This window comes from Polyodon spathula, chromosome 22, assembly GCF_017654505.1.
Source record: "Polyodon spathula isolate WHYD16114869_AA chromosome 22, ASM1765450v1, whole genome shotgun sequence".
Lineage (NCBI taxonomy): Eukaryota > Metazoa > Chordata > Actinopteri > Acipenseriformes > Polyodontidae > Polyodon > Polyodon spathula.
The window spans coordinates 25,584,782-25,606,314 of NC_054555.1; the positions used below are offsets into that span (position 1 = coordinate 25,584,782).

Here is a 21,533-nt window from a genome sequence, read left to right on the forward strand (position 1 = left end):
CAATTCTTCCAGTTAGGCCAGCTTCACGCAATCTCCTCTGAACAGTTGATGTTGAAACATCTGTACTTCTAGTAGCATTTAGCTGAGCTTGTATTTCAGGGGCATCGCCGATTTTGCAGACTTGTGACTCGAATGACCTTGTTCTCTGATTCTGAGGTCACCCTTGGCCTGCCTGACCTTTTTTGGTCCTCATGAGTGCCATTTTCTTCAAATCGTTTGGTCTTGGCCACAACAGTTACAGACACTTGCAAAGTTCTTGCGATTTTGTCTTAAAGATTGACCTTCATTTCTTAAAGTAATTATTTTTTCTTTTCTTAACTGAGTGTATTTTGCCATTTTCTGCTCCTTTACATTCAGGAATGACAAACTTGTGCCTATGCTACCTATTTACGTAGTAATCACAGACCCTCACCTGTTAACAATAATTGGTGACAAAAGGTTAATTAAGTAACATGCTAGTTAACTCGGAGAACATCTAACAAAGAGACTTTTATACTTAGGCCAGTGTTCTAACACCGTGTTATACACATTTCAGACTTTTACTTTAACTGACTTGGGCTTCAGACTGAAATCCCCTTGCTTTGGTTGACCATTTCATTGAAATTGACAAGATTTACATTTTCATTTAAAATAAATGTTTTAATGCAATTCACTTATGATTATCAGCTTATATAAGTACACGTATCATATAATGAAATATTAAGTGTTTATATTTCAACATTGGCATGTATGACAATGTCATACCGTCAGAATGACCAATACAGTACTGGCACAGATTTAAAAAAGAAAACATCTGTATAATATAATCTGTATTTAATATAATGTCAATTAAATAGTCTTAATTATGTGGTTAACTTTCAAACTGTTCAGCGGGTTTGTGCATCTAAACAGGCTCTTGCATTCTTGATTTATAATTGTGATGGCAACACTGCTGGCTCCATCTGCTTTACAGAGATACAAATGGTTACAACTCGGAGTGCCTTGCCTGAGAATACTTTACGATTGCACCCTGGTCCTTTTCTCATAATGCACTAGAAAACTAGCAGACGCGAGTGTGTTTATATATATATATATATTTTTTTTTTATTGTACTACATCAAAAATCGCTTTAGGGTGGATGTGTATATAAAGTGGTGTTTTGCAGTTTTGTGAGTTCATCTGTATTCAATCTGCAGCATGTTCATGTGTCATTAATGTTATTTTCTCTGCATTAACCAGATGCCCTGATTTAAAAAGTGCGTCCAGGATCCAGCGCCGGCCGAGCGCAACGTGGGGGCCCACGTATTCGGATTGCTTTTCATCTCAGGATTATAGAGACAGACAGACAGACAGAAGTGCGTTTTGGGAAAACCTCCTGTAATCTTCCCGTAAGCTGTTAATGCCATGCCGTTTTGAGTTTCGGGGACTTGTGACAATGTTGTGCATTAGGGGGTTGTGTTAGGAAATTGTTAAGAGGAATGGCGTGTCAGTGTGTGCGGAAGAGGAACAGCATGTGTTGTACACAATTAACTATTCATGTTGATCAGGTCGTTGTTGTCCTTTTTACTGTATTTTTCCATACAGGAGATTAGAGAGAACCAAAGTAATGCTCTTGATCCAGATCAAATTAATAACTAATAATAGTAAATGCCTAATGCTCTCTCTTATAACCATAAAGTATATACCACTTTTTTTTTGTGGTTTTATTTAGCTGCTTTTCACTGTCTGACTTGAGAGTGAGAGCAGTGAAGAATTCAGGGATATTGTTAATAGCATCTTTTTATTTAAAGCGACTATGAAGTTGTTGCTTCACTTAGCTATGTTTAGCTCACACATTGTGCTACAGGAGAGATAAGAGAGAGAAGCAGAGTATTGAAATGGTTTGGCGTGGTGTCTGGGAATTACAGAGCTTCCAGTGTGTGCTACTTGTTGTCACTGTTCAAAACTCTTTCTGTAAAACCATGGCTGAGGCCCGAGAGTCGATGGATCCTGCCCTCCTGGAACAGCTCCCACTCACCAGTATTCTGTCTCATTTATTTTTGGTTTGCCCTGCACTTAATAGTTTGTTAAATATTAGCAGTGTTAGGGTTATAATAAAAACTATTTGGTACAGTATTCTGGATTTAGCAGCTTTTTACCCAGGGCTTCGCATTTAAAGTTACTGATTTTCCATTCTCAGGAACAGACAAATTCACTTTTTTTTATCACTGTATTGATAATTAAACATGACATTCGAGCATAATTGAAATATAATGTTGACAGTTAAACTTAATTTGTAATTTTTTTTTTTATTAAAGCCGTTACATTGCTGTAATAGTAAGTAAAGCACCTGACGACACTGATGTGACAGTGTTTGTAAACATCACATGCCTCATTGCTGGCATAAAAATAAGCAGGAATACTTGCGGTAGTTATCTTACAACAGTTCAGAAAACAAATGTCCAGCACAGTTGTGTGAGAATCGTATTTACAGTCTGCCGCTAACACTGTAGGTCAGTCTACAAATAAAGATGTTTTGAAAAGACCTGTTTAGCTTCTTGCTGGCATTACAATAACAAATATGAAATAGTTCAGTAACAGTCCAGCCGTGTCATGTGAGAGAAATCCTATTTACAGTGCTCCACAAACTAAGTTTAGGGTTAGGGTACTGGTATTACAATAACCAGGATAAAATATGACACTTTGATAAAAATAAAAAAGTGTGTTGACTGACTCTTTGCTACACAGGTTCACTGCTGTGTATCACCTGATTGTAATGAAAATGCACAATTAATCCTCCCAGTTGTTTTTTTGCAAAACAGTAAAGAGATTCATTTCCTTTAAGCAGTATATAGCTAGAAAAATAGCTTTGAGCCCATTTCATCATCGTTCAATAATATAATTTAATTAAGAAGTCATGGTTTAGCATTGCAAATTATAGCTTTATTCTGGCAATATGATCTTTAATGGTATTGGCTCGTACACGATCAGTCAAGTGACAGCAATATTTGCAGAATAGTATCCCACCGTCGTTCTATAGGTAATCTGAAAATGTTTTAACTCTGAATTTTACTGAAACACTGGATTTATTTTTTCTTTGTCGGTGCAGCTGCCATGTTGCGTTTCAACAGAGACAGTTGAGCAAAATCACTTGAAAATCAGGCCCTACACATTTTTGACGATTGTTTACGTATTCGGCTGTATATTAAGGCTCGCAGACAGTTGAGCAAAATCAGATTCTGCCCCTGGCAATTACAGTAACTAGCTTAATTTATCAAGGCAGAGAACAGTACATTTAGACAGTCAGTCTTTGTATTTACATTGTGAAGGCGTCTAGTATACTCCCATTGTTGCAGTATACTGTAGGTTGTCTTCTGGGCTTCAGAATGGCACAGCTTATCGCCACTGCAATATTTTCGTTCCCCTTGGGCAACAGGATTTCACCAATGGTTCTCATAGGGGTTTTTATTGTTCAGATTCTTATCGCACACCGATATTTGTAATCATCTCTTAATTTCATATTTAATATTAGATGGAAATGTTCTTGGGGGTAAAAGACTAATCTCTACCCCCCACCATTATATCATAATTGTGTGTGCTCATGCATGAGGACTTCAAATGGATCACTATTTAACTGCTGCTGGTATTATGGAAGCAGCAAGCATTTATTCGAATGGGAGGAGAGGCTGGAAACCTATAGCAAATAAACTAGTATATTGGTATGCAAAGTTCTCAAGGTCGCATTGTTTTGTCGGAGTCTGCTGTGAGAATGTTAAACGTAGAAAAGAGACTATGATTGTGGGGCCCTGCAGCTTTCAATGTGCTCTGCACTGCCTTGTACTGTACAAAAATTGTGGGTTCATTCAGGTTAGGATAACGCCGTAGAGATACGTTGGCATCGCCCAACTGACTTATTATAAGGAGCTAATGAGTTCTGTCTTGGTTTTGTGTGTGTTGCAGGGTGATCTGGTTTATACGATTTTAAGCAGTATGAGGACACCTGCTTTTAGATTTTTCACCTTTTCTCCCTTTTTTTTCTCAGCTGCTTTGCTGTGATCTAACAGGATGCGTAGGGTAGGTGGCGAATGATTAGGTGAAATGTTGAAAAAGATAAATGTTTGCTATGAGGTGCATTTCTGTCAAGCAACAGGAAATGAGGCCTAGGTAAGAAATCAACCGAGACAAAGATTTATTATGTGGGAGTGTTCCACAAGCATTATTCACTAATATGTTCACTGATATCAGTGCCTTTTATATTAGTAAAGGCAGCACTGTCTACAGCACAGCATTGTATTGCCAAAAACAGTAGACTTGACCCAAAGTGGCAGATAACTGGATGCGCTGACTTGTAAAGATACCGATCTGCAGTAAGTAGCATGTTATTATTGTACTGTATGTACTGTATTTGCAGGCAATCAGTACAGAACAGCAACTCCTGAACTCAGGGATCCTTGTTTATTAAGTTATTTCACTTTATAAACACAGAGCAGGTAACCGTTGGACCCCTTCCACCATCTACCAGCGAGGCGCCTTCAGATACTGCTGGATTCTCCTGCCGCCAAGGCAACAAGACCAGCTAATATTTTTATTTCTCACAGTTGGAAAAACGTTCCTTGATGCGAAACAGAGTATTTGTATTGCATTGGAAGTGGTCCTCTGCTGAGCACAAACTGTTCTTTTAGCATGACAGTCAGTCAGGCTGTCAGGATCCCTCCTGGCTCCAGCTCGTTTAGCCCCCTAATAATAATACCACTGCTGTGTCTGGAACATGTCTACTGTTAATACTTTGTAAAGCCCTTGGTTTTTTTTGTTTTTTTTTCCTCCTGTTTGAATGTGAAGCTGTTTCTTTTGTCTTTTTTTTTTTTTTTTTTTTTTTCAGTTGTGTAAAAAAAAAAGAACCGAATGAACTATGATCACGCGGTAACAAGTGTTGTGGTCGATTATAATCTGTCGTCAGCTCATCACTATAATTACCAAAAGGTATGCGTATACTATAAGGGAAAGGGGGGGGGGGGGGGGGGGGGGTAAAAGACAATCGAACATTTGTTAGCACTGCAGGTGGAGTCTAGGTTGTGCATGCAACATTACACATATAGTAATCAAAGTCCTTTTAAAAAATATATATATATATATATATATATATATATATATATATATATATATATATAAATAAAATTGCTTTGCTTTGACGTTATTACCAGTTACTGCACACCGCAGTGTGGAATCCCCAGTTTGAGGGAATGGCACAGCTGCTTGTTTTATTTCACTTTATAAAGGGGACGGACAAGAGAACCCTTTCCTTCATGAGCACTTGCTGAATTTGTAATCCGGTTTCACAGGCCCTGCTGGGAGGAGTCATATGTAGTGTCATTATCTCAGGACAGCCATCAGGAAGTGGGGAGATGGTGAGAGGAGATGCAGCCCAAAAAATTGCATAAAATGGACACGGAAGACTTGTAACCGTTAAAAACACTGCAGGAAGTTGGAGGAGGAGGGGGGGAGGGACTTTCAACCACAAGATTAATGATGAGGCTGGCAGTGGCTTTGTTGAAGTAAGTGGCACTTTGTTGTTCTGCTTCCTTCTGCAAGTCGCCAACAAAGCATTCTATTTATTGAGGTATCTGCAGGTTTGTGATACAAATCTGTGAAAGCTCCAATTTTGGCCAGCTTCCCAGATCAACCATGAAACTGGTTTTGGGGAAGTTAATGTTATTTCCAGAGAGAGTGCTTGAGGGGCAATGGCAAACCAAAAAAAGGTTTTATTTTTCAGAAAGGGCTTTTATTGCCAGATGACAAGCCGTACACTAGCTTGCGATGGACAGCTTGCTTCCGTTGTTTTTATGTTCCTAGTGTTTTAGGTCCTGCTGCGTCACCTGGCAGGGTATTCCATGCATTTATAGCTGTGTGTATGAAGTAGCTTTCCAGACCTCAACCACGACATTCCCAACTTGCTTTGAGAGAGAGAGAGAGAGAGAGAGAGGTTTTATTTTTCAGAAAGGTCTTTTATTGCCATGTGTAGCTGCCAGGTGACACCCTGTACACTGGCTTGGGGATGGACGGCTTGCTTCCATTGTTTGCCTATCCGCAGCCAACATTGTTGGCGCCAGTTTTTGTACCCAGCGGTTTCCTTTCTGTCCAGTGAACCAGGGTAATAATTACTGAGCTGAAAAGCATGATTACCCTTTCATCTACAGCATTTGATTTTTAACAATCCATGTGCAAACATAATCTATGCCAGAATTTTTTCGTTTTTATAGATGTTCTTTGTTGGTAGATGTATCATTTATAATCCTAGTCAGCTATCATATTTAGTGTAAATATATGCATGTACACATTATGTTCACCTGTGACGTGTACAGACAGGTTTGTGGATGAATTAAGACTAGAGACCAACGTGTTTTTTTTTTTTTTTTAAGGTAACTTCAGAGAATGATTTAGGAAGAGTACTTATTACTTTTAAGTAGGTTTTGTGGCTTATAGCACTGATTTAAATCAGCTTGGAATTCCAATCCCTGGCCCCTCCCCCATTTACTTCCACTCTAAATGGAACATTACCACTCCTACTGTACTAGAATAAAACTGGCAACTTTTTTTAGTTCTGTCCTACTCTTAGCTAATGCACTTTACAGTACAAGCATTACATAGATTGATCTTCAGTTCCAGAAATGGTTCTTTTAATCTGTCGCTTACCATTTAATATACTGATTGTGATAGATTTCTTAAACTGGTTTTATGCACTTAAAATGGTTAAACTCGCTGTCATCAATGTCTGAAGCAAAAAACCACCTCTGATACGGCATTGCATCTGTATTTTAAACTCTGTTTACTGTGACTGCAATATCATACCATTTACCAATGGGATTAAAAACAGGGCCTACTGTGACCAGACCAGAGGCATTGAAAAATATTCTCCTGGAAAGGAAAGATGTAAAAGAGATGAGTGTATACTTTCAGAAGAGGCTGGCTGTCCGCTGTCAACTGTAATCATGTGGTGAAAGCCGAAGGGCAGCGCTGTGACCCAAGCTAATTTATAATTCCTGTTGGTCAAAAATAACATCACAAACCAACACGTTTCCTTGAAGACTCTGAAGTGACCTCAGCCCTCCACTGGTGCTTGGCGTTAATGGGGTTTAATGGAAACGGTCATTTGAAGAATGGAGTTGGATCAGCACGTTTTATTGCGTGATGGAATCCAGGTCATGTAAGTTCAAACCAGAAAAAGAAATATCAGTGTCAGATTCCTTCAGATTGTATAAACTGGTAGTTTAGTGACCTCCCAGCTCTTGGCAGCACCGCCGCCACCCCCCCTTCCACACGTGGAATTAATGTACCAGCGAGTATTGACATAGCGTTTGGATTATTTCTGTAAAACAAACAGTGCCATGCTCAGGCAGGTTGTAAATCATTTAAATGGTCTTCCTTTTCACATTTCTTTACTCTTTTGTAGTACTTTTCTAGTATTTATACAAAACATCTACTGTGCCAACCGATTAACCAACTAACTGATCTCAGAATTCTCTGATAAAACACTGAATTTTTCTGGTTGCTCATGTGGTTTATTTTTCTTCACAATGGTCCAGTGGCCTCTCCTCTGCTGCCGGATCACCAGTGTGCCCATGTGTTGTGAAATGTGGCAGCCTGGCTGTAGTGTAACATGACGTTGCATAATACAGTGTTAGCTTGGCTTGGAGGCAGGCTTTGAGGGGTAAAGCTTACAAAAATAAACCCGGTGGATCCACATGCATATAATAAGGCGGGGAGGAGAGAGAGCTGTGTTGAACATCAGCAACGATAGCATACTGGATGTGCAGATTTATTCCTAATCAGATGCGCCTAGCATTTCCTCTCCCCAACCCCCCCCACCCCCCCCCCCAGTCCATATGGAACCTCAGCTGTGTAGAACTCCTCTGAGGCCTGTTTTCATTTGACATGTTTGCTGTTAGGATTCAGGGCACTGGAGAGAATAATCCCTGTGGTGATGAGACCCCAGACTGTATTTACAACATGTCATTTTTCAAACGGTCTTAGCCACTTCTATTCTTTTTCCAACAGCATAGCAGATTTAGTTTTCACCTGTTTTCAAGAAAGTACGCTTATTATTTTTACGTGTGACGGTACTTCTTACCCATTTCTGTACTTGCTATACCCATGTTGTCCGTACCTCGGCAATATATATTTCAACATAATATTGTTTGTTGTATTTGTATTCTTTTTTTCACTCATCATGTTCATAAATCACGTGGGGAATCCCTGAAATCATTTTATCTTCTCACAATGCACCACTGATTTCAAACAGAACACCAGCATACAGACAGGATAAAACAACGTTAAAGTCAGGTGTGTCATGTTAACGCAGCAGTAACGTAGTCCTTGGACTGTAGAGAATTTAATAAGTTTGGAGGGAAGACAAGTGATAATGAACTGGCTTATATCATTTGTACAGGCTGTTTGTGATGAAGATTGATCGAGGCTTTTGCTCAAGTGGCTGCTGATCTTTCCAGCCCCAACATATTGCTGTGTACCCCCCCCCCCTTTTTAGTGTTGAGTGTTTCCTTTATCTTGATGGATTGTGAAGTCCTTGCCATTATTATGATATGCTTACTGATATGCTTAATTAAGTGCTTTTTAGTTGACATTGAGCCAGGGAGGCCTTTTTGAACTGTTTAAATATATTTTAGTTTTTATTTCAGTCTTGATCAGAGCTCAGCAGGTTTTTTTGTTCTTGTTTTTGGCATTGAATTGAAAGGTATGTTAATGGAAAGAAATATTTACCCTTAATGCTATCATCTTCTTTCTTTCTGGTTGAAATTGGAAGTACAATAGTTAAAATTATAGCTTGTCTCTTGATTGAAAAAAAATAGAAAACCTACTATTTAAAAGTCTGTAGAGACTTGAGCAACACAATGAAAAACTTTAAATAGGTGCACTAAACAATTGAGAAACAGTGGAAACGGTAAACTCCATCACTTTATCATATCTAGCACTCTTATATAAAGACCCTTATATTTGTTTTGTATAAAAACAAAATCTTAAATTTAGCTCTGTGTTAAAACTCTCGTATATGGGATTTGGCCCACAGGCGGGCCACTTACCTTTTGCTTTCTAGCTCCGTCCAGGAATGCCTGTCAGCAGTGATTCTTTGTTTGTTCGAAAGAAGAGGAGCCAGGCTTCAGTTCAAGACGATATTCGATGCAATACTCGGCCAAACAAGAATTTTAGAGCCTTGCGCACATCAAACTTCAAAGAGCGGAGTGACCAGAAAAAACACAGCTGTGAGGATTGCAGATAGTGTGACGTCTTGCCTTATAACTCCGTGCAGGTGCTCAGTGATATTGATCAGTTAAGTCACATTTGAGAGGCGACTTTTCAGGCTTCACAACAAGCCTAGCCGTGCCATGTATACAACAAAGTGAGGAGTTTACAAACATACGTAACACCACACATAGAGCTGAAGTGTCGTGCGCAAAAGGGGAACACGGGGCGAGCAGGAAAATTACAGAGATGGATTGATTTGAAGAAGAGAGAAGACATTGCAAAAGAGTACAAACTACAAAGAGTAAAAACTGCTTGGAAATGCCAGTCTTGCAATGTGCCTCTGCATAATTGTGGATATTTTTAGCATTGGCACAGCAAGTAAGTGGCATCAGAAAATATATATAGTTTTTATTAGTTTTATATGTATATAAAGTTATTTTGTGTTCTAAATTTTTATATTTTCTGTTCTAAAGTTATGTTTTCTGTTCTCCAATAATGTTTGGATAAAAAAACACTTTTGCCAATGAAAATCTGAAATTGCAAACAATGTTCGCATTCTGGTATTCTGGTCATTTTTGGTGCTATTGAGCTGAAATTTTGTGTGAAACTTTCCAACATATAGGGCTATCATATAAACTTCTCAAAAAAAATTCGATGTACATATTTTCATGGTTTATTTTTCAATAAACTGATAATTTTTGTAAATGTGTTTTTTTTTGTTTTGTTTTGTTTTTTCTTCACATTTTCTCATCTGTGAGAGTCTTGGAAGCACTTTTTGTTCTAGATTCCAACATAATTTGAAATACAAATTTGTACTTTATATTTTAATATAAATAACATGCATCTAGGACATTCAGAAATGTGTTTTTTACAGGGGGAAAGGCAATTTGGCAAAAATAGGCGAACATGGCTTTGAGGTTAAGGGAAAGAAAAACAATAATTTCCTTTGATACCGACAACAAAGCACTGATTGTAGTCTGACAGATAGACCTTCAGACAGACAAACACTTTTGTCCATGTCTTGGTGATGCCATCGCCCTGGGAAGTTAGCCAGCAAATGCCGCTATGTTTTGGCTGAGCAGTGTTTTCACAGTTAAGAACCCAGAGTGCTGTACTGTAACATTGACAGACTGCTCTCTTTAGCTTCAGAAACTCACAGCCGTTCAGGGTTGACTTGATGTTGACAACTGCTGCTGGTAAAGATTCTGTATATCCAAGCAATCACAACATGTACATGCCAAGTGATGGTGGTGTTTGTTTGTTTTTATATATATATATATATATATATATATATATATATATATATATATATATATATAGATAGATAGATAGATAGATAGATATAGATAGATAGATAGATAGATAGATAGATAGATAGATAGATAGATAGATAGATAGATAGATAGATAGATAGATAGATAGATAGATAGATAGATAGATATCTATATTTCTTCTCTGGTATGCCTTTTGAAAAATAAAAAAATCATAGGTTTTATTAATAAATTGGTTGATTTAACCTCTTCCACTAGTGCCGGCAGATAAAACTAAAATTACCACCTGTTATTACTAACTGTGCTTAGGAAAATTTCCAATAAGGCTTATATTGAAATGCTGTATGAGTCTCTAGATTGTTTTGCCTATACAGTAATAGAAGAGTCGACGGTCCTTCATAAAGAAAACCCCACTGTGTCCCGAAGCTTTCTAGATGCTAATCCATCCTAGAATGCAGCAGCAGTAGACAGTGTTCAGTCAGATACACGTACTGCATTGTCCTGTCTTGAAAAGCAGTTTCATTGTACAGCTGTAGGACAAAACAATTATAAATGCCAGTGTGTCCACACTGATTTTAATACGTTCAATTGTTCAAGCCCAATAGCTGTGCAGTGTGAAGTCTAGTTTACCAAAGCACCTGGTCCGTTCCATGTGAAGCTTCACCTCTTCATAATTACAATTCAGTTGACATGTTTCTGGTATTTCCAAACTCTTTCCAATGATGCCTTGCTCAAAAGTCTTGTTAAGTCCCATCACCATGACAATGCCCTGTGACCCTTGCTTTGGTTTAGATTTAATTTCACACTTGTATTCTACTATCACCCAGGAAGGCACTCACTGAATTGTCTGCAACTAGGAGATGTTCAAGTTTAATTGCAAACTGCAATACCTGAATGATCTTGATCTTCTACTTCCTGTGCTTTAACTTTTGATGAGACTGGATGTTTACTAAAAGGGGTAATGTCTAATTATGTTCTTTAGCACAGCTTACTAATAAGCACCAGTTAATCCAACCCCTGGGCAAAAGATTGGTTTTGGTCTATTGCCCACGAGACAACTGGTTTTTTATATTTCATTTCTCACCAGTCAGGGTGGAGAAGCCTTGGTAGGCTTTCCCTGCTAATCAAGTGGTTCTGATTTGAGGGAGAGGGAGAGGGACTGGGACTGTAGAGGCATTCCCAGCAGGAATCTTGATGATTCTCAGTAGGGTCACAACAGCTCCCAAGATTACACAAGTAGTAAGATCAAGGTACTGTACGCAGAACGGTGTTTTTAAATAAATTAGAGAAGCATGCCCTGTTATACCTTGTAGTATTTCAGATCCATTCCATTGTGCACTTATATGGAACCTATCTAAATGATATATGAATAGCTAAAAACAAAACATGCAGATGCCCGAGCTGTTATCGTCACAGGACGAGATCTTTATCATCCCTGTGGTTCGCTACAGAATAAATGACACTGAAAGAATATAACCAAAGATAAGACTTGTGATGGAACTGGAGTAAATAGCTTCATTTTTAACAGTCTGTTTAATATGGGATGAACAGCAAACACTTTGTAAATCTGCCATTTGTGTTGGTTGCTGAAGCAAGTGTCAAAGTGCCGCATTTCCCAGGTAATATTTACACTGTATTATTTAGCAGACATGGTAAGCACAAGCCCCATTCCAATCCTTAGCTAGCCTCTGCTAATTGTGTGCATTTGGGTGAAACACTCGGTCGAATTCCAAACGTGATCTGCATACCCCCGCGGAGACAATGATGTTCCTCTCTGACAGTTTTCTGTGTTGCCTGCAAATTTGGACTCCTGCAGTTGTTCTTAACTCTGTGCCTCCACTAAAGCGCAGAGCATTAGCCTATTGCCTTGATTAATCTACAGCAAACCACGGCGAGGTCTTTCGAGGTCTGTGAGTCTCACCTCGCCCAATTAATGCTTCATTTCTGGTCCACAGGCCTCCCATTTGCTTTCAGCTCAGACTGAGCAAAGTTGGGATTTCAAACTTGACAGTCGGAGACCATCTGTATTTAAGTCTTGTACATTTGAGCGGCTCAGAACATTGGCAAGAGCACTTAAAGCATGCCATTTCTTTTGCAGCTTGGTCAATCATGGCCAGCCCAGATTAGTAGGCAGCATAGCTTCTCTGTAGTCTATTAAAGAGGTCCAGTCTCTCAGCCTGCGGTTTAGTGGAGGGATTTTAGTTGTTTGTAGTAAGATCATGTTCATCTCATCTTTAAAAATAAATGTCGACTTGACCATTTTTTAAATTGTGGTTTCTTCACAGAGGTCAGGACCAGCACCTGAGGTATGAACAGATTGGATACATCACTGAGTCAAACAGCCAATCAGAAGCCGAGTATGCTGAGGCCAAACGACCAAGGTTGGAGCTGGCAGCAGAGTCCTTGATGCGACACCCTGCCCACCTGTCCTCTTCCCAGCTCGGGGGGGCAGAGGATGTGTCAAAGGTAGGTTGAGTTTCTCAAACACACAGCCAGCAAACCTCATATCAACATTTTGTTCCTTTTTAGTATGGTTTGAGTTGAAGCAAAAAATTGACATGGATGATGAATTCTATGACTATGAAATTATTCCAGAGAAAAAAATGATCAAATAAAAATGATTGAACAGATCTTTTCCCACTGTAAATTAATTATTCATTAAAGTGGTGTTTATGCATTTATACTCTGTGCACAATGCAGTACTCACAGCCTCTCCATTGACGTTGATCCATTCAAATCAAGCTGTAAAACACATTCCCTGCCTATTGAAACCAACAGCCTGTTCTGTAACAGACTGGTGTGTAACACCATTGTTGTAATGCATGAAACTTTAGAGCAGAAATACAATTGAGGCATGCTTTAAAAGAAATCGCCTTAAAAGATGAGGTTTAAAAAGGTTTGCATCTCTACAAGGACAGAGACACATACTTAGTGTGTGATAGAGGGAGAATCAGGTCACCTGCTGAACAGGTGAACCAGTGAGGCATGAACATGCTTATACTCCTGCAGTGATCCAGCCTCTTGTGACTGCCATTGTTTTCTTAGATAACAAACTGAACAGGTTTTTCTTCTAGGCAAAAGGTTAAACATGTAGACAAGTACAATGTTTGTTTTGTTTTTATTGTTTTGCAAGGCTTGGTTGCATATCGCAAAACACTTTGAAATTACATCCACCCCTCCTGCTTGTCTTCCCTGTTCCCTGAACTTACGACCTTGTTCATAAGAGTACAGGAAATCTGGGTCATTTTGTAACGTCTTCAAGAATTCGGCAGAAGAATGCTCCTCCGTTCTCGGAACTGCGTGTGCTGTGTGCTCTCAGCCCTCGGGCACTCTGCTGTGTTGTGTGCCAGTGTTTGTTTACAACCTGAGACAGTGGATTTTTTTTTGTTTGTTTGTATTTAGATTAAAAGGGACAATTTTTTTTTTTACTATTCTCTTTGCTGCAGTATAAAGAGTTTAAGGATTCACATAAGAACATAAGAACATTGGGAATGATTGAAAAGGCCATTCAACCCATCAAGGCTTGTTCCTGGTTAGCACACCATTCTCCCCTACTGGTGGTGGTGGTGGGGGTGGGTTGAATTTAAAAGCACAGAATCTAGTCTTTTTGTTACCAGCGTTTTATTAGATTATACTGTAATAATAAAGCACCTTTAACCCATTACTCGGGATGCTTTACAAAGCATTACTTAGAAGTACAAGCTTTAAGACTGCTACTGTTTCTTTCTTTTAACACAGGCATTGAAAACATATTTACTGTTGAAGACTTTAGAAGTCTTTAGAAAAGGTGTAATAACTAATGTGGGGTCTGAATACCTGTACCTTCTGCACAGGAAGGCCGCCATAAAAGAAGACAACCCCCCTTGCAGTTGAGTTGGTTCTTGCTGGTTTTATACAGAGACATTGTGTTTTGTGTTCCTGTCGGAACATTTACCTGTTTGTGACTAGCTTTTAGAGGTTGTACAGTCAGTGTTTATAATTGTTAATTCTGCTTTGTGTATGTACAGCAAAATGAAGTGCTTTTGTTGGCTTCCAACTGCTTTGACGTCCGTTGGCCTTGTATTAGAATGAAGGTGGCGTTTACTGTGTTACAACGATACATCTCGCTGATTGCTGCACGCAGCAGAGGTGGTGACCATTAGGAATGCCAGCTGTTTAGTTATCGTTGCACACGGTATGCTGTCTGTCATACAGTACCCGAGGGTCAGATTGTTGGTTGTTTGCTTGATTCCCTTTGGCAATGTCAGAATGCCCTTAGTGTTCCACACACAGGGTCACTGCTGGTTGTCTAGTGGAAACCTCTTTGTGGGAAGGTTCCAGGGGGTCCTGCTGGTTTATGACCGAGGATATTTTGGTTCCCTGGATTCTTTCACACAGCTTTGTTATGTGAGTGCACATCTGTTGCCGGGGTTAATCTTTCCAGTGAGTTTCCAGTGGGCGGTGTCAGGCAGCAATTAGTAGGACTGTCAGGGAAGTGGATGGGTCCTGGCACCTGGCCGGGTTGGCCAGGACTATAGCAGCAGCGAAACGTTCAATCCCAAATTGAGTGATCCAACACCAGGGGCCCAGCTAAATGTTTTCATTTTTAACTGCTTTATGAAAAAAACCTTTTCTGCCTCAGCACTGGGCTCCTGGGATCTCTCTACACACAAAATCGCTGGCATGTTTCACCGTTAAACCTTTACTGTACCAAGCACTGGTTAAACACTATTAGAGAACATGTTGCAGTAACAGGTGAAAGAAGAGGGGCTTGTAGGTTTAGTCCTGATCGACTTTTCTGTCTGGGTCTGAAGAAACCACTCTGATTTTTGAACCTGTAATTATGGATTTCAGTTGTTCCCTGTAATCCCAGTAACCACCCAGTATTATTCATTTCTGGGCCACATCCATACAGAGACTGCATGCTAAATTGTGCAGGATTGTGCTTTTGCAGTGTGGACTGTCCCTTGGTCTTTATAGGTCAAATACCTTGGCAGTGGTCTTGAGAGGATAAAACCTACAGTGTACAAAATATTGTTCAATAAGTACAGTGTAATGTGCTTTGATACAGAGTGGTTTTAAAACAATAAAGCAGGAGACCACTCCATTCAGATTATCCATTAGATTATAAATAAAAAGCAGGGTTGTGGGATGCTTGATGATGTAGTAGACCATCAGGGAGACAGAGTACAGTGGTTTAATAGTGAAATAGTGACAGTATGCACAATAAGCTAACTAAAAAAGCAGTTTCAATAGCGACATCTCTGTCCTGGCTTTCCCACGTTACTTAGCAACCATAGCAACAAGACAGGGGAGCAGCAGCAGCCGCAGCCCGTGTCCCGGAGCAATCCGGCGGCAGTAACGCGGTTTAGAATTGCATAACGTGCTTTCAGTTGCCGGGTTCCTCTGGATCTGACAGCCTTTTTTTCCAAATGTCAGGACAACAGCGTCTTTTTAAGTCCTCCTTGGCTCCGTTCTCCTGGAATTCGCTCCCCCAGATTGTTCACAAGCATTTCAGAGAAAGCAGTCTACTTCCTAGGCTGGGTCCTCCAGGGTACAGTAGCTTGGTGAAAACAGATGATTGGCTTGACAGCAGGAACAGAGGATAAGTGGGTTGCAGTAGCGCATGGATTATATTTCTGTCACTTGGATCCTGGAGCAGTGCAGTAAGGGTCTGTTCTAGCGGTATATCTGTGGGCTATGCTGGGTACGCACTTGTGATTTGCGCCAGTCTGTCGTGTTTTTCTCAGCTCCCTAAATGTAGTTCTGCAACGCCCCCTTGCCTCCAAAAAATGGTTTGGAAGACTTGGGTTCCTGTTAGTCTCATAAACAATTTAGACTGCAGTTTGATTTATAAATAATGGAGTGTTTGCCACGGATTATTATTCATTAGTATTTATTCACTGTGTCAGTTGTGTAGTATGTTACTTCAAATACATTATTAAAACAATGGGGGGTGGGGGGTAGGTTACAGAAGTATCTTTGCGGTAAGCAGCAGCAATAAAAGAATATATATAAAAACATACAAAAATAGTACCAGACATTTATAAACTAAACCATACTGTAGATAATCCACAATGGTAAATGCCTGTGTGCAAATGTGGTACAATGTTGTACTGTGCATGTAGAAACTGTATGTGCAGAAGAAAGCTTCTAAACCATACACAGCTATTACAGCAGCAGCACGGCATTTAGTTTCAGTGGATCCACAGCTCTGCTCCTGTGTGTCCTGGGTTAATAAACGAGTCACTCATTGATGTACCTTATCAGAACGGGTTTGGACCAGGAAACGGGGATGGCATGGTAAGGAGCAGGCAGTTAGGGTTGGGTGGGCGTTTTTTCTAAGAAAACAAAACAATCATTTGGTTTCCCTCAACGGGTCCCTGCCAATGGGAAAGGCGTCTCTGAGAGACCACTGCTGTGCTCATCAGTGCAATCCGTATTATTTACTAACTAGTACCCTTATTTTACCCAGGTGAACTGTTTCTGAAAAGACTCCTCAAAGATAAATTTCAGAATTTTCTTTAAATGACAACTTAAGGTTGTGTGAGTGAAATTTCTGCCCCCCCTGAAACTGAAAGGCATGCCCCTAGTGGTCATTTAATGTATTATTGTGTTTCTGTGTCTTGCAGAAGCCATGCCATCTTGTTAATTGCTTGCTCGTAGTCAGCTTGTGCAGTTGGTAGCCTGTGATATAAAGCAGAGTCATTAGCTTGTTAGGGATAGTGCTGCACTGGTGGGATTCGGGATTGTATTCCCTCATGGAAAATGAAGTAAGCATTGTAATTATACTTCTGAGTGTTATACTGTGTGTGTTGTGTGTTTTTCAATTTAATTTTAATTTACACTTCAATAACTTCAATAAGGGACGTTCTTCCAGATTACTTTAGTTCGAACCAAAAGAAAAATCGCTGAAGGAGGGAAATCTTGCACAAAGGAAAACATTGCATTTCTTAAAACATTTGGTAACAATTTAGTTCCTATAAAATACTGAAAAAAAACCCATGTACGTCACATTTATTCCCTAATAACAATGCATTCAGTAAGGAATCTTGAACGCAGTTAATTAGCACATCATAAACATCTAACAGGTGGCCTCAGAGTGGCGCTTGGGAATTACAGAGGCCTAGTGGTTTGAGCTGATGTCTGGGAGCCAGCAGGTCATAGTTGTGAATTATTTGCGCAACCACTGACTGACAGAGATGCTGGGTGTAACGCTCACCTTTTCTTGTTTACTTCAGGCTGTGTGCTCTTTAGGTTAAGAAATGTCTTTCATCCTTTTTAAAGGGAGTTATTACAATTTTTGGAATTGTTATTTTTTGCCTGTGGAGTAAATATCTGAGAAACAAGTTGACATGTTCATTGATAAACTGTAAAATATGTAAACCACTGTCAGTCATCACCGGGGTTAATATCGTGGGGCAGGCATTGTTATAAGTGCATTACTTCACACATCTCAATGATATTGTGTCTATACTATGATGTCTCACGACCTTTTTATTACATTAAGCGTGTGGTGTGATAACAACATACTGGTAGAACAACACAAAGGTAATAAACTACAAAAAAACATTTTGCAGCGGGTTGAAAGATTCATACAGCCTTTTAAGCAGCTAAAATATGTCTTTAATCTTTAGTTTCCGGTTCGTGTTGGTCTCTGCCCTGTTACATTGGCACCTTGACCTGATTCTCCTAGACTTGCTGCAGCCGATCGCTGAGATTAGAGGGGGAAGTTTGTAAGGGGCAGTGTTTTACAATGCATTCTGTCTGCGTGATGATGTTAAAAGCTCTGTACTGTACCACAGCTGCAAACGATCCTGGCTATTTTACACAGCGATTAAGACTTGTGGAGTGTGTGGTAGCCAGCCTCTGTACAATTACACATGATGTAGACTCTTTGACATACTGTACTTCAAGGCCTTACTGGTATATTTATTTTATCTAAATGATCACGAGAAACATCTTGAAACTAGTTGCTTGACTTAAGTGAGGGTGACATAAGATAATATGAGAGAGGCAGTGTCTTCTATAATCCTACAATGGGTACATTACATTATTAAAAGTGTACCGCAGGCTGTTAACATTCCTACGCTCTCCACAGATCGCTGCTATCTAATGGCTCTTGTGTATTGATATAAAGGTTACAGCCTTTAAAGTGCAGGCAGTGGCTTGTGTTTTTTCAAAGGGTTGCTCTGCGTAGGAAAGGATAAGATTGCGCTGTGTTTTTTAGCTGACGTTATCAAACTGCTCATTTGGTTACGTTGTTTTTGCGTGTGTGTTTCCAGATACGGTTGCCCAAAATCTTCAGAGAGCTCTTCAGTTTGTTTTTTTATTTTTTATTTTTTTCCCCCCTGTTCTTTTCAAACTTGCAAACAGGCAGAACTCCCGAGGTCATTTCAAAGTTTTAGTGTTTGATATTCATGAAACTGTTCTCCACTGTTTATTCATAACAGTCTTTAACTAACCCATGCGTGTGTGAAAGCTTTGTGAATAGGGCCCAGTGTCCTAGGTTTCTTGTTTTTTGCCCTCCCAATCCAATTAGATTCATTATTCTACCCACAGTGCAGCTTGATGGTTTCTAAAGACACCCCTCCAAATCTAGATGCAGCCGTTCCCCCATTCACAGTAGGGTACTTTCTCCCACTGGGGATGTAGAAGTACTGTATATACATAGATGTACAGTATTGTATATCACACACATTCTGTAGGCATACACTATAGAGAACAGCTTATCTAATTCTGATGACATTTTTTAGCATACGTTATGAATGTCTGGGGATATATGGAGTAAACTGTGCTTCTGTTCGTTGACATGTCAAATAAACTGTAGGCCATTGTGATTTACATAGCTCTAATACTGTATTTCATGCTATGACGAGAGATGTGTGAGTATACATAAGAAACACTAAGATTGTCCGGTCAAGTTGAGTCTTAAAGGATCCAAGAGATTCTGCCTCATGACTAGGTAACCCATTTCGTAGCCACACCACTCTCTGTGTGAAGAAGTGTCTCTTTTTTTCAAGATTTGACAGTCAGTGGCCCAGGTTTTGCTTTACCTGTAATTGTCAGTGTTTGTTTCTAATACAGGTTATGGGTAATTAATTGCGTTGCAGAGTTAATTCCATGCAAGGAGCTGGAGTTTGCCTGGATCCAAACTTTCCCAGAACCCAGGTCTGTCTTCTGATATGTTTTATGGTGGTTGTTGCCCCCGCCTGTGTCGCAAAGCGATGTATTTCTATTTGACCTGGATTGATTGTCACTGACAGCTTATCTCGCTTCATCCAGTGAGTTTTTAAAGCATGAGGATAGGGTCTGAATTTTTATGGCCACTCATACTAATGAGTTTACACATCACCTTAACAAGAGCGTTTTCATGCAGACGGGATTCCAAGCACAGCAAACACCTCTGTGCTTTGATTGAATCGTGAATTCGTGTGAAATGTCCTTCCCCCTGTAATAAATAAAAACAAAGTGCCGGTTTCTTCATTATTCTTGACCGTCGACATATCAAACAACACTCTAGTAACTGCAGAGCCTCAAACATTGCACACTTCCTTCCTCTGGGTTAAAATGAGGTTATGTTTTAGCATGGTTTTGCACTTCTGTTTTTCGATGTAATTGCGATACAGCTTCCTTAAGAAATCCCCCTTTAGGTTGAGCAGAATGCCGGGAGGACTGAATACACTTCAAATTAATTTGATCTGTGTACAACCAGTGCTTGCTTCTTTAAAAACTATGTTAATAGGCATGTTCATGTTTCTATTAAAAGATCTGCACTGCTGTATACAGTTTTTTGAATAATAAAAGTCTTACTTCTAGAACCAAATATATAGTATCTGTGTATTTAACACCTAGGAGACTTCTGTACCAGTATCACCCTAGACATCCTAATGGTGAGACAGCAATCTCAGGTTGCTCCAGTAAATGCATCACTGAATGGTATTGATAATCCTATGGTCATGTACTCACCAAGGTAAAAATCGAAACCATTTAGGTAAAGAAGAAATACTTGTTGACGGTCTGTTGATGTGTGAATCAGTGAAGGTCAGAGCAAAGTGGACAAGCATTGATGAATGGTACTGTGCTTTCTCATTTATGACTGTCAAGAGGATAGATGTAAAGAAACACCAGGGTTGTCAGTTCAGTGGATGGGTTGGCCTGATGAGTTTAATAGTTTATTCCGCCCTTACTGTTGAAATCGAGCTTCAGGCATTCCCTGCTGTAGCCCCTTTTCTTACAGAAATCGGGCCTTCTAAACTGCAGTCTTCATCGTGCAGGTTTTGCCTGATAAAGTGACCCAGAAGTTTATTCCTCTTGTGCTTCTGAGCTGTGAATAGCTACAATATGTCCTTTTAACTGTATCGTGATGCCCGGCACCCCATCACGCAACAAAATGAGAAGATATTTTCCATGAGTAGCCATCCTGAAGCGAATGTCAGGGAGTATTCCACTAGCTGTGTGCTAAGAAGCAGGGTAGATTTGGGGCTGTTAAAACACAGCAAGAGAAGCATTGTGCCTTAAGTCTGACATGGAACTTAAAGAGAACTTTTTTCAACCACTACACAGATTAGTGTTTCCCCCTCAGACCTTGATAAGCGCTCCTCAGTCCTGACCGGAACACCTCCAGTCATTCAAGTCCAAGGCATCTCGAGAAAAGACTGGCAATCGTGCCAAATCGAGGTGGGTTAAACTAATGTCCGCTGGGGGATAGGTTGAGAAGACCAGTCTCATTTCACTGAGAAGCCCTAATCTAGCTTTACAGTTTGTTGAGACTGGATAGATTTCAGGTTTGATACTGTGGCTAAAGGCACTTCCCCTTTTAAGGTTGTGGTGTTGGTGATTGTAACAGCTCAGCAGCAGACTGAGCCTGGAGAGGGTTAAAATAGAAGCCTGCTTGAAGCAGTGGTGTGTTGACATTGAGGCAGTCGTATTGGAAAAGTAATCAAATCACGTTGGTGATTGTGTTTCTCAGGCCACTTGTTCTGACATGCCGCACATTAGGGGTTACCTTTACCACTGAGGATGTGTAATGCATGCAGTGTGAATCCTGAAGGAGGACTGAGCTTGCTA

The 21,533-nt window shown here is 39.8% G+C and overlaps 1 protein-coding gene across 8 annotated transcripts in view; it reads left to right on the forward strand.

Moving 5' to 3' along the window:
• The window catches only part of LOC121297194 (nuclear receptor corepressor 2-like), a 127,817-nt gene that overhangs the window by 28,369 nt on the left and 77,915 nt on the right, over positions 1-21,533 (forward strand). For all 8 annotated transcript variants that reach the window (XM_041223320.1, XM_041223326.1, XM_041223327.1 and 5 more), the window contains exon 4: positions 12,770-12,950. In XM_041223320.1, coding sequence (XP_041079254.1) covers positions 12,770-12,950 — 181 coding nt within the window. The remainder of the gene's footprint in view (positions 1-12,769; positions 12,951-21,533) is intronic.